The sequence below is a fragment of the Chrysoperla carnea genome, chromosome 1, assembly GCF_905475395.1.
Source record: "Chrysoperla carnea chromosome 1, inChrCarn1.1, whole genome shotgun sequence".
Lineage (NCBI taxonomy): Eukaryota > Metazoa > Arthropoda > Insecta > Neuroptera > Chrysopidae > Chrysoperla > Chrysoperla carnea.
In genome coordinates, this window is record NC_058337.1 from 121,737,249 (window position 1) to 121,749,985 (window position 12,737).

A 12,737-nucleotide genomic window follows, 5' to 3' on the forward strand; every position below is an offset into this window, starting at 1 on the left:
AAAATAATGGTTTAGTTGAAATGTGCAGTCAATAAAGTTACGGAAAAAAAATATTTGAACCAAATTTAATTTTCATGAATATTCCCTATTAGGAACTCAATCAATCTTTGCTTAACTAATGTACAGATTACTTTCAAGATACGGAAAGGAAACGGTATAGAAAGGAAAATAGTTTTATGTGAACTTACCTTTAATATGTTTTCACAGGAAAATGATAAGTTAGAATTGGATTTTAGAACAAAGGTAACTGTAAATATAAACAAAAACATTTAAGAAAAATATTTTATTTTCATTATCAAAATCAAAAAAGTTTAGTTGGTTAAATTCTATCAAAAATTAACAGCTTTTCTTAACAAATAAATAACAAATTTTCCAACTAAAAATTTTAATGAAAATCACAGAAAAAAATCGAATCACCTTATTCTAATCTTTTGGTAAATTGTTCCAGATTTAATTGAAAGAAAATGTATTTCGAGTTAAAAATTTAAAAAATTATGCGACTAGCATTTAATCTTGTTAAATAAATCATCCATATCGAATCAATCACGACAGCTCGAAAAAACTATTCGAAATAATTATTTTGAATAATATATCGAATACATTGTAAAATCACGTTACGTTCATGTCGAATTTCATTTACTAATAATTTTTCTAACAACGTAGGACGACGATTTCGTTTGAATTGTTCTTTTTTTGGTGGTTGATTTCCACCAGGCCCTTTTTTACGATTATTATTTCTTTTATTATTACATTTTTCACCACGCTTTCTTCTCTCTCGTTTTTCTGTTTTATTTTCATTATTTTTTATTTGTTCAATTTCAATCGGTGTCCTATCATTATTTCGACTGATTTTCATTTCAATCGGAGGTGAGGAGTCCTCATCTTCAACATTCTCGATATTATTATCATTTGATAATGCAAGTTTATCATTGTTTTGCGATAAATTTGATGATTCAACTTTATTATCATTTGATAATGCAACTTTATCGGAGTTGTGCGATAAATTTGATGATCCAACTTTATTATCATTTGATAACGCAACTTTATCATTGTTCTGCGATAAATTTGAAGTTGCAACTTGATCGTTCTTCTTTTCAATTGATAATGGAATATTGTCGTCATCATCATCGGAATTGGCTGAATCATAAGCGCACATTAAACCTCTCAATGAATTATTAAATACAATTTTACTAACATCAGCACCCAATTTACTTGATAAATTGATTGTTGGTGGTGTCACGTTGTTAAATGTATTATCATTTTGATTATCACATGATTGTTTAATATCATCCCATTCAGTATCATCAATATCATAATTTAATGTATCTTCTTTATCGTCATTATCATTCTCATTTGGAAATAATAATTTCGTTCCTTTAAATTGCATTAAATTTCCGTTTACTTCATCATTATCGTTATCCTCTTCATCGGATGTTAGTGATAATGTCATATTCTTATCATTCTCGGTATCACGTGTTAACACTTTAACTAATTGATTATGATTTCGTTCGTTACGATTGAGTCTTTTACGCTTTTGTCTTTTTGATTTATCATTAGTTTCAGTTGATGTTCCTGCTTCGCCTAGAAATATTATAAAAAATAAAAAAATGTATAAAAAAAAACCAAGTATCGTAGTCACAGGTTAGTATTCTGTGTCTATTCTCCTAGAGGTAAGAATGACCTCTGGTGACGAATTATAATATTAAATAGCCAGCTCCCTGTAAGCTTCTATATAAAACTGGGAGTTTCCTTATCTTGTGCACACCCCCTACAAGCGAGATTAACTGAGATCTCAAACATAATTAGTTGGATTCAGTTCAATTTCCAAATAATAGACACATCGCACCATCACTCTAATTTTAATTGAGAAAAGTCAATTGGAAAGCTTTAAAGTTGACCTTTTACGTGCTTTCAGCAAATATGTTGTTGAATTTTCCTAAACCAGCCATTATGACCGATATGCAAAATAACACCAGTAGGCTATATTATTCAAAACATACACCACCCCCTCAAGTCTCGTTTCGAAAACGTAAGCGTTAACGTAGATGCATTCGAAACATTTTTTTAGAAAATATAACGGATTCGGCAGAGATCAAAATATCTTATATTTTATTACTCTAGCAAGTTTATTTCTCTCCTACTCCTATCTTCCTTATTCCTTTATCAAATTCCATGATTCACTCCTCATTTTCAAGCTTTTTATGTTTCAATATTAATTTAAGAACTTTTGTTTTTTTTTCACCTCTTTTGTACGAAATTTGTTGTTTGCTGTTTTTAGCCACGGGTACAGGGTAGCCACGGATTACGGTAACTACGAGAGCGGAATTCCGTACGGTTCGAGTTAGTTAATAAATAATATTCTTAAATTTATCTTCGAAGTTGGGTTTAATAAATATTTCCATTTGCCCACTTAAGTACGGAATACTAGAAAAATAAAGAAACAATTACAATTAAGATAATACCGTACCTTTGTTTCTTTGTTGTCGTCTATTTAATTTTTTGTCAATCCATAATTTCTCTCCCCGCTTTAATAATTCCTCCTGTTTCAATTGTCGTTGTATCACATTATCTTTACTTGGATAATTCATTTTCCGTTGTGCACGCCATTTTTGTATATCAACATCCTGATCACTATTATCACTTAATAATTGTTTTTTAATCTTTTGATAAAGTCCAGTTTGATGCTGAATACGTATATGTTTATCAATTAACGCATAATGTGCGAAATATTTACAACCATCAATACCACATAATTGATGTTCGCTTTTATGATGTTGTAATTGGGCGTTTGTACGAAATGATTTATCGCATGCATCACAATATAGTTCGCTATCATTATCCGTATTATCAGTGTACTGCCCTTCTTCAATATCGTCATTATCATAATCTTCATTATCGTATTGTACTCCATTATCGTAATCTTCGTCATCATACTCTTCATCACTTTCATTTTCATCATCATTCTCATCACTCAAATGTAAATCAACCTTAAAAAATTAAATTTATTTTTGAAAAAAAAATATATATTTATATTTCCAAAAATCAGAAATTATTAAAATTTAAATATGGAATACTTAAAAATTTGTAACAGATTGTTAAACCCTAAAAAAGTTGGCACAAGCTCTCATGGATTGAGAGAACTTTTCTTCGAACATCTTCAAAATAAGTTGTTGTGACCTTTCAAATCTGCATTCGGTGGCGTAATTAAAGCTTTACCCAAAGGTAATATTGATATTGTCTTTTACGGAACCCGAACAATTTTCATTGCGCTACAAGGTTAAAAAATTGACGAGTACTCGATTATTTTCTTATTTTAATAGAAAAATAATTGAATTACAAATGGTAAAATTCATTTCGTTCAACATTCAATGAAAAAATTTAATAATGGTCATTGGAAAATCGGGTGTAAATGCACGCTATTACAGTTGAGTGTCGGACAAAATGAGTTTTTGCATTTCTAATTCAATTATTTTCCTATTAGAATAATAAAATACGAATAATTTCGTAGAGGAAAGATTAAAAAGAAGAGTGTTAATAGTTTGATCGCTGTCTGTCTGTGGCGTCGTAGCTCATAAACGGATGAATCGATTTGGAGTTTTTTTTAAAAAGTAAATTTAATGGAGAGTGTTCTTAGCTATGTTTCAAGAAAATCGGTTCATTTTGGAGAAAGTTACAAGAAAAAATCGCATTTGTCGGATGCTTTTATTTATTTTGTAAATTTCACGTGGCTAAGGATGTATTTAACAATGAAAACACATTCTGGCTACCATCCAGATTCTAAATTTGATACCCACGTAATTAGAGCAGACAAAATTTTTTTCATTATAAGGATGTTGTCGTTACAAAGGTAAATGTGAGAAGCTCCCTTCATTAAAATGTATCAAAACTACCCTAAAATATTCCATTTTTTATTAGTTAACTTTTAAATCTAGAATCTCCGAATAAAAGAGAGAAAGTTTCTATCAGAACAATTGATATTTTTCAATCGAACCATATTTGGAGGGAGGGCGTGGGAAGGTGGCCCTAAAATTAATTGTAGAGTGTTTAAAATCGCTTAATCGAGAAATCAAATATTTGAAATTTGTTTAATAACAATTTTAAAGCCATAATATATATTTTCTCAATCAAGTAATTTTCGGACCCACTTTATTCCGAACAAATTTTCACAGTATTCCATACTTTTGAAAGATCCATCCAAACTAACACAACATTTTCGTGGTTAGCATGCAAGGACCTGAAAAAAATTTAAAAAAAAAAAAGAGAAAATTAAAAATAAAAGAATCTACTGTCTTTAAATGAATGATAATTATTTAAAATATTAATTAATTAATTATGTTATTAATAATTAATTAACTAAGAGAAAAAGGGGCGCTCAGATTTAAAATTTTCCTGTATTTACATAAAATTAAAATAATAAATAATTATCATTAATTTAATTGATATTATTATAATGTATATTTGTATATTAATTTAATATAAATAATTATGAAGATTAATTAAACACACTTACATATGGTGATCCTGTGTTACTGACTCCTTGTGTGAGCAAGGCATTTTATTAATTTTCAAAAAATAAATTAATTACTTGCATTTTTGCATTTAATTTTTTGTGCTTCTTCGCTATTTCACAAAAAAGGAAGCTTTTTTTACTCATTTCAAGTAATAAATAGATAGATTCAGAAAATTCGTTAGCGAAAACAGAAATTTTGCTTTATGAAAACAAGCTCAAGATATACGTCTCTGATGGTCCAATTAAATAACTAAGAAGAGGGGTGAATTTTTTTTAAATTTTATCATTGATTCCAAGTTTTATCTATTTCGAAAAATATTATTTTTTAAACTTAAGGGTGCAATATTTAAGTAAAAATTATTCTGAGAGTTTTTGAGATTGGTAAGAAAAATTACGTAAGGTCAATAAGAAATAAGATATTATAAGGTTACGAATCAATCAACAAATCGTCTTCCTCATATTTTGCAAACTCAAAAAATCACCTTTTGCTCTAACTTCACTACCTAATTTTGAAGTTATCGAGCTCACTTGGAAATGGGATAGCTACGCCATTTTATAAGATCTTACGCCATTCGTTCTGAAATTAAGGTTTTAAAACAGATTTATTTTACAACCAAAATGAAACTTCTAAACAAATAACTTCGGAAATTGTAGGTATGCAACCAATTTGAAAGTTATTACAAACTAATCTCATTGCGGTTGGATCAATTGATTTACAACTCTAATCCCAACCGCGTGCTGTCTTGTTCATCAGAAAACTTTTCGTCTTTATTTAAGTAAAGCTTTTTTAAAAAAAAAAAATCATTAAAATAATGATTTTGTTTGACAATTTAATTATTTTGGCTACTACTAAAAATTTGAGGTCTTGAATAATGACGAAAAGTTGCGTGCTAGTAAACAATTTGTTTCAACAGTTCTAATTTCTTGATGGTAATGAATAGAAAATTCACGCCTTTGTTTAAGGGAACGATTTTGAATAATCATGTTTCACCCTAAGGGCTGACATCTGATATGCCATTAATAATTTAAAAAATTTTTCATAAATCATTATTGCACCAAATTAACCCCTCTTAGTAGTCTGATTATGACCACGATGGCGCTACTGACGCTAATCTTTTAAAGCATTTCGCTTATAAATGCAATATTTTTGAAAAACCAATTTTCAAAAAAAGAAAAATTAAATTGAGATAAAATTTAAAAATTTATCTCTGAATATTAATGTATTAATTATTAATTTTTTTCAAGTTCTTTTTTGTTTTTACCAAGATTTTCAAATGAAAATCTCATTTTAAAGTCTCTTTTTTTTGGGAACAGAATTATATTAAGAAAAAAAAAATTACTGAATAAATTTTTTTGAATTAAATTTATTGATTTTTAAAATAAAGAGAATTTTTAAGTAAGTTGACTCAAAAATTTTTAAGACAAAAAACAAAGTAACTTAAAAGTTTAAATCTAATTGAATTTTGATATTTTATCATTAAGTCAACTCACAATTACATTGAATAATATATGTTTAGTTCAAAAAATTTCGTTGAGCGAAAAGAACCAACAACCATAACCCGGTAAACATGTACTAGAAAAACTGGAGACAAAATGACGAATCCAAAAATAATACTTAATACATTTTTAACGGACCATGGTTGTATTAATTCGCTAAAATAATACATTTTCGGTCTTGAACCTGAACATATACACACATACATATATTTTTTTATGTATTTTTTTTAATGAGACAACATTTAGGTTTGATAAATAATTTACAACTGGAGTAAATTTTTGAGTGTTTAAAAAATTAAAACAAATTTCACACTCAAAAACCCCAAATAACGTGTATCGTTGTTCAATTATTTAGAAGGATAACGTTATTTTTTTTTTTAATATTTTACAATACATCATGAATTTAATGAAAATAATTAATACATTTAAATTATTATTTAGTGAGGGGAACATTGGAATTTTCCGTAATCAAGTTAATGAAGATTGATTTTTTATTTTATAAAAACATTATAATTATAAATCTTGATTCTTCTTAAAAGATACTTTATATTTTTTGACAACGTTTCGTCAACTTTTGTTGACTTCCTCAAGGCTCGTTTGCTCAAGGCAACGTTTTATTATACAAAATTACAATTGCATAAATAACAAAAAATTATGTATAATAAAACTTTGTCTCTCACTGTAGAGCCCTGAGGAAGTCAGCAAAGTTGACAAAACGTTGATGAAATTTTTTCCATTAAACTACACGCATATATTAAAATTAGATAAAATCAAGAACATTTTATAAAAACATGATAGATCCTAGGCCTATTACGAGAGTATTTTGTCATAGAATTTATAAAACTATTTTTATAAAATAAATGATATCAATATTTGATCAGGGAAAATGATTTTTTTTAATGCCCCAACTAATTTTGATTATTAAAATTATATTGAAACTTATCACTTAATTTTAAATAAATTAACTACAATTAATATTTTGAATGATTTCACAAAGAGAGTGAGTTTGTGGTAAGCTGTGGTAATTAACAATAAAAGAAAAAAACGTTGATTTCTTTTCTTGGATAAAATACAAGTAAATAATTCATTATAAAGCCGCCTCTACATGCAGTTAATAACTGGTTAAAAATGAGACGCTTGCTTTTAATCATCATTCTGTTGTACCAGAGGAACAACTTTCTTTTTGGAACAATAAATAAAATGTTCTATGGTTTATTTTGTTTTGTACGTAATTTTCTAAGACGGATTTATTTCAAATCGTTTAAATGAACAAAACAAAATGGTGGATATATATTTTTTTTAAATATACTTTACATTCTTATAATAATATTTGTATTTTTAAATATATTTTTTATAAATTAACTTAAATTTGTTTAGACTCAAAATTTTCATTCATTATTGAGACAAGTTTATAGAAATTATTTTAAAATTTGGACGTTATTATTAAGAAGTATTTCGAAATACTTTCATCGGCGTTGATATTCAAGTTCTGAAAGTTATCTTTAATGAATAACCATTTAAGAATGTTTCCCTGGATCTGGAAAACTGTTAGGATTTAATTGACCCTGTAAACACTATCCTTGTTTGAAAACGGCGTCATAATTATCGAAGTCAGTTACTAAAAATTGGACGTTTCAAGTTTCCGCAATAAGAATCAGTTAAATATTAGTCATTATAATCCAATATTTTATAAAAAAAGGTTAATAAAAAAGGTTTCATTCAATTTTTACGATTCAAATAGTTCGAATTACACAAGATCACTGTTTCAAGTCAACACAAAAAGCCAATATATATAAAATTTAACATAAATAAATCGAAATTAGTTATGTCTTTATTTCAATGCTGGCTTAAAACACTGGCCTTATGTATCCCGAGTTCTATTGTTTTTCACAATTTAGACGAAGCGTTGTACATTAAGTTACCATTTGTCCAAATATTCACCAATTTGTTACGAATTTTGCTAAATGGCACACCTAAACAAAATATATACAAAGTGAATTGTTCAACGTCTCTCAAAATTGATGGAACCCCTTAAGTCGAACACTGAATATTTGTACACAATTTAAAAATCATTGGAAAACTAAAGTTTTTCTTAATTGAATACTTTCTCAAATAATGAATGAATTCGAAATTTTAAGTCTAAAATATTTACTATGTATAGAACTTTTCTAAATAAAAAAACGTTTGCACTGATTTTGTATTTAAAAATTAATTTGCACTTGACTCGGACTTAAATTTAAATAAAAAAAAACGAATACTTTATTAATTCGAATGAATTGTAGGGGCTGCACTTTGATTTTGATCATCAATAGTATTGACCTGAGCGCCCTCTATTATTGTGTCTGCTGCCCCCACACTATTGTGATTATCAAGTGCTTTATCAAGTGTCGAAGTAGTTGGAGTTGTAGTAGTACAAGCATTATTATTAACAGTTTGATTTGTTTCAACAATATTATTACATTGTTCTGGAGATTTTACAGGCGTTTTTTGTTCTTGTTGCTCTGTGGCGGTATCATTTTTAACGTCCTGCAAAAAGACCGTCATCAAATTATTTTAACTATTTTATTCAATAAAAAATTTATCTGAAATTTTATTCTCTGTATCTAACCGTGAAGACAGTCCTTTGCTCGTTAATTAAGCCTAAGCCGCCTCTGACAATTTAAATCATTAAACACTATCTCAACAAGAGCGAGCCAAAAGGATAATGTTTTAATTAAATAGTAGTAAAATTAATAATTTTTTGGAGCTATCTTCACGGATTTTAATTATTTAAAAAAAGGATATTCTATGTTTAAATTAATTCAATCAAACTAGCCCCCATTATTTTCCGAATTAATTTTTGCACTTCTCTCGTGTTCTAAATAAATATTGAACAGTGATCGCTCACTAAACATGTTCAATGTTTGTTCATCTATCCCTTTTCCCCTGTAGTTAGGCGGTAGCTAACCGAGAACTGTATCGATCTCAATTTAAATATCCATTCAAATATAATAAATGTTCTAAATTAAAACTAGAAAAATTAGTCCGCGGGATCGCACCCTTTTTGTTAAATGTTTTATACATACTTGAAACTTTAAGAGCGACTCCTTTTTGGCGAGCCTACCTAACTTTCTACGTCTTTTTTAGCAAGTATTGTGTTTTCAATTGAGCATAACATCATATTTAAACTATCGGTCAGAAAAAACGTAGGCATTTGTCGGAAACTATGACCATTTGATAACATTAATAGTTATTAAACAATAAAATATGTGGTCCGATAAAAATACTCCATCGAAAAACTTGTCTACCAAATCAAATATGCCATACTAAAGTAATTTTGTTAATTAATACATACATAATTTACTTTTGCTGAATTGTTTAATAATTAATGTTATCAAGATCGATTTCCTATCGTTAAACATGTTGAGAGTGACTGCTTACCTATCATTTTTTATCTAAATTATAAAATCGATTTTACATAATAGTTTGTTTAATATTTTATTAAATAAATAAAAAGCTCCCTAAAAAACGATGTTTCAATTGAGGTAGATTCAGTTTTTGATTAGCTGCACTGGTCAATTATTATTTTCCAAAACGAAAACATTGAAATAATTTGTTGAGACTGAAACATTATCAAATCTATCTCAAATATCTCTAAAACTGTGGACTTTAAAGACAAATTCGGTAACAAATTATAGCTGTAGCAATTGTCCGAAGATGCTAAAATATTTTTTCGTAATAATAGCTCTTTGAAAGATAAAGAACTATAAAAGGAGAGTTCAATAAATAAATTACAAGAGCTCGTTTTAAATTATTCAATTTTCATAAACGATGACCATTTTAACCTATTATCGCTTGTTAATATGTTATTCTATATTAATGGCTTGTTTTGTAGATAACAAATCAAAAAATAACTTAGACAAGTTGCAGAGTTTGATGGAGGAAATTATGTTCTGGCATCGACTTGGGCCAAGTTCTCCGGGTTGCTCTAATAGTCAATTTGGATCCTAAAAGGTAAGAGATAGAATACACTCTAAATTAGAAAAGTGATTCTCATAAAAAAAAAAATTAAAACTTTTTATGCAAAATAATTTTTTTGAAAAATCGTTAGCTTTCGGTGAAAAAGCGTTTTCCAAAACCTAACGATTTTCGAAAAAATAGTTTTACAAAATTTTTTTAGTTATTTTATGAAGATTAACTTTCTAATTTTAAGTGTTATTCTATCTCTTATCTTTTAGAATCCAAATTAACTATTAAAGCAACCCGGAGAACTAAGCCCAAGCTAATATCAGAACATGATGCCCCCATCAAACTCTGTAACTTATAACGGAGTTTAAGTCTGTAAGTTTTTTTTTTAAGTAAACGAAAACATATTTTGAAGATATTTTCTGTCATTTCGTCTGATCATGATTTAATTTTCCAGGCCTTGCTATTTGTTTGCTTTAACAGCAGCGACTCACATCATTATTTTAATCTTTATTAATAAAACAAAATTCGAATATACAATTAATTTTACGATGTGGGTGGAGTTGGTTACTTCGTTCTTATTTAAGCGTCGACGGTGTGATTAATTTACCATTAACATTTTTTTATTCACATTGCCACTGCCTGGATTCGAGCCCGCAACTTCCCAGCCAGTATTCAAAGCAAGTTAAGACGTCTTAACAAACTTGGCGACTAGCCTGTTCGATTATTTAATCTATAAGATGTGCAATCAAAATCATTTCAAAAATAATCGAGGTTATTTGATTAAATCACCAACCATGGAATGTCCCATCAAATACAAATAATGATTAGAACGATTTAAAAAATAATGAATTAAAAAATTTATTATGTAAAGTACATGGTTGTGTCTTAAGGACGAATATTACAAAAATCTTGTACCATTTTCAAAGACAATATTTTTGTTTTTTAATTTTTTTTTTTTGGTCATGTAAATGATTACGTAAAACTTTGTTATATAAAAACTCGTACTACATACATTAATAAATATTTTCTCATATAAAGTTCACTTGGTTTTGTTTTTTAATTCTAAAAAATTTACCTAAAGTTCAACATCCTTTGTGAAATCAATTGAGGCGGTATGTCTAAGTCTTGGTGGGTTATTTGAACTTGGACAAAGTTGAGGGATACGCACCTCTTCTGGATGCTTTCCAACATATTCAGCTTTTGCTGTTTGATACATTTTAACACATTTATCACGTTGTGTTTTATATGGCTCCCAATCTTCGTTTTTATTCGTTTCTTGAGCTTTCTTTAAAAGTTCATCTTTCTTTTTGATTTCCTCGCGTAATTCATCTGTTACCCATGGTTTACTCAAGTTTTCTTCGTTGTTTATACCAAATTTTGTTTTCTTTTTTTTACCAAACTTTTTAACACCACGTGAACGTCCGTTCATACGTCCATTCCGTGGTCCATTCATACCACCCATTAGTGGCATTGGTGGTCCAAACGGTGGACCCATTGGTGGTGGTCCCATCATTGGTGGACCACCACGACCCATCATCATTGGTGGTGGTAAAGGTGGTCCACGATTTAACATTGGTGGGCCACGCATCATTGGAGGTGGTGGCATTGGTCCCATTGGACCACGCATTCCCATTGGAGGCATTGGGGGTCCAATGGGACCCCCACGCATGCCTGGTGGCATACGACCTGGTGGAAATGGTGGACGTCGCATTCCACGTGGTATTGGTCCCATTGGTGGTGGGAATGGTGGTCGTGTTGGATTTGCAAACAATGATGGAGGTCGTGATTTTGGACCTTTTTTCATACCTTGTGGACGTTTACGTTTCTTTCCGACATTATTTTGTGGTCCAGATTTAGCAGCAGCTCCCATTTTCATTAAACAATTTACAATAAACACATTCACTGAATTACTAAAACGCCGCTTTTTAAACAAAGCTTTACTGTTCGATTTGAAATGTTATGTTGAATTAAACTAAGTCTTAAAATTGATATGATTCACACAAAACAACCATACAATACACAAATATTTATTTTTTGAGTTCAAGAACAAACTATCAACAATTATTTTATCAAAACTACGCTTCTATAAAATAATACGATGCCGGAAAACGGAAATCAATACTTCTTTGAGATTCTTGTTATAAATTTCACAAACATGCGTGTGATTCAACGCGTCTATGCACTGTCTTCACAAAAATCATTCAAAATGGCGTCTTCTTGTAGCGTCTCTTTTTTTATTCGATAGAACAACTACAGTAGCGACAATGTTTATAAACTACATTGGCGCTAATTTTAAACAAAATTTTAAATTCTTTAAAATTTGTGCATTTCTCTCAAGAAAATGCAAAATAAGTTTTGTTCTCGATTTAGAAAAAAATAAAAATAAAAATTGACGTGTTTCCAGTGGTTTGCGGAGACTTCTGAAATTCTACTCCGAAATCTAGAAAAAACATCCGGATAGAAATCACTTTAAATTAGAACGAAACCGAATCTAAATCTCGTACTCAGGCAAAGAATAACGTCTAGTTCAGAAGGCTTCGAATAACATTTTCTTCCGATTATTTTGTAAAAACCCTAAATAATTGTATTTATTATTTTCAAGCTATATAATTATACCATGTATATGAAATATACATAGTATATCAAGTTTAGTCCCAAGTTTGTAACGCTTAAAAATATTGATGCTATGCACAAAATTTTGGTTTAGGTGTTCATAGAATCACCTAATTAGTCCATTTCCAAATGTCTGTCTGTCGTCTGCCCGTCTGTCATCACGATTACT

The 12,737-nt window shown here is 29.0% G+C and overlaps 1 protein-coding gene across 2 annotated transcripts; it reads right to left on the reverse strand.

The window, feature by feature from the left end:
- Nucleotides 1-398: 398 nt before the first annotated feature.
- LOC123291132 (putative uncharacterized protein DDB_G0282133) lies at nt 399-12,135 on the reverse strand. Of its 2 annotated transcripts, XM_044871600.1 has the most exons (4): nt 11,124-12,135; nt 2,468-2,987; nt 1,042-1,581; nt 399-981 (listed from the first exon to the last, which is right to left on the reverse strand). In XM_044871600.1, the coding sequence occupies exons 1-4, from the start codon at nt 11,829-11,831 to the stop codon at nt 563-565; spliced, it is 2,187 nt and encodes a 728-aa protein (XP_044727535.1). In that variant the 5' UTR covers nt 11,832-12,135; the 3' UTR covers nt 399-562. The 2 variants fall into 2 exon arrangements, with proteins under 2 accessions (XP_044727535.1, XP_044727534.1); XM_044871599.1 differs by having other exon boundaries at nt 399-1,581.
- Between the last annotated feature and the right edge of the window lie 602 nt (nt 12,136-12,737).

Excerpts from the sequence above, each read along its gene's own strand:
- LOC123291132 (XM_044871599.1), bottom strand. The coding sequence starts at position 11,831 with ATGAAAATGGGAGCTGCTGCTAAATCTGGACCACAAAATAATGTCGGA. Across the intron at positions 2,988-11,123 it reads TTGGAAAGCATCCAGAAGAG|GTTGATTTACATTTGAGTGA; the intron begins GTGCGTATCCCT and ends TAATTTTTTAAG. Across the intron at positions 1,582-2,467 it reads ACGACAACAAAGAAACAAAG|GCGAAGCAGGAACATCAACT; the intron begins GTACGGTATTAT and ends TAATATTTCTAG.